This window comes from Palaemon carinicauda, chromosome 13 (genome assembly GCF_036898095.1).
Source record: "Palaemon carinicauda isolate YSFRI2023 chromosome 13, ASM3689809v2, whole genome shotgun sequence".
Lineage (NCBI taxonomy): Eukaryota > Metazoa > Arthropoda > Malacostraca > Decapoda > Palaemonidae > Palaemon > Palaemon carinicauda.
In genome coordinates this window covers 52496323-52497477 of record NC_090737.1, presented here as the reverse complement: position 1 = coordinate 52497477, position 1155 = coordinate 52496323, and the positions used below count along the sequence as shown (strand labels likewise).

At 41.7% G+C, this 1155-nt stretch overlaps 1 protein-coding gene across 1 annotated transcript; it reads right to left on the bottom strand.

The window, feature by feature from the left end:
• On the bottom strand, positions 1 to 939 carry LOC137651570 (uncharacterized). The gene has a single exon (XM_068384798.1). It carries the CDS (start codon positions 937 to 939, stop codon positions 1 to 3), a length of 939 nt encoding a protein of 312 aa, XP_068240899.1.
• Positions 940 to 1155: the final 216 nt, after the last annotated feature.

Genomic DNA, 1155 nt, shown 5'->3' with positions numbered 1-1155 from the left:
TTATCTCCTCCACACGGTTAAGGACGTAAAGGAGTTACTTTTAGAATTATGGACCCACTGGAGGGCAGTTGAAGCATCGGACCAAACAGTGACCGAAGCGTATATGCCAGGGCACAGTTCTGACAAGTGCTTGGCTAAACGACAGCCCAGTAAGAGCGCAGTTAACTCAAGTTTGGGAAAGGTTAAACTTTCATCCATTTCTAACATGCATTTAGGGGTGACTTGGGCTTTAGCCGTAAGGAGGCGAGAATTACCTTCCTGGGTGACTATGTAAACAGCTAATCCAAAAGTGAGGTTGGAAGCATCCGCACAAATGTGCATTGCTGGTTGACTGCCATCATGCACATTACGAGGAACCTTAATTTTTTCAAGACCTTTGTACCTTTTGATAATATCAGTTAATTCTTGAACTTGCTCAGGGTCAATAGGGGTGTCCCAGCCCTTGTCAGTCATCCACAATTTTTGAATGAAGAGTTTGCCTAGAATTGTAAGAGGAAAAATTAGACCAATAGGGTCATAAATAGAAGAGATCAAGGACTTGACCTTCCTTTTAGTGTTAATGTGGGAATGACTTATCTCTAATTCGGGGGGTAATTTAACATTTAAGGTATCATTAACAGTATCCCATTCAAGACCGAGGTAATCATGAATGCCTATTTTTGTGAAATTGCTTTTAAGATGGGCATTATTCGTCCATATGGCTAACGGCATGTTAGCCTTTAACATAAGTGCCTGAATGAGGGGCCTCTCACACAGAATGTCTTTGGGGTCAACATAACAGCCTTGAAAGTTATCAATATAGAAACTGGTTTTGAGTGTCGACGCTAATCTACTGGACTGACTGTCCAAATGATATTGCATAGTTTGGTTGAGCAAGTAGGGGCTCGAGGTGGCGCCAAACAGAACGACTTTAAATCGATATGCGACGATCCTTGTCATTTCCGGATCTTCAAAAAAAGAAAGCGACAGAAATCTCTCTGTTCTGGGACAATCTCTATGCGAAAGAATGCCTTGGAAACATCTGCAGTTAAACCAAAGGGCTTCTCGTGGAACATTAAAACAATCGATTGAATCTTCGATGCAAGATTGGGTCCTGTGTACAGAGAATCATTCCGAGAAAGTGAATTTGGATTAGACCTGGATTAAGTGTTGAAG

Bases quoted from the DNA above. Each gene is read 5' to 3' on its own strand.
- LOC137651570 (XM_068384798.1), bottom strand. From the start codon at position 939: ATGACAAGGATCGTCGCATATCGATTTAAAGTCGTTCTGTTTGGCGCC.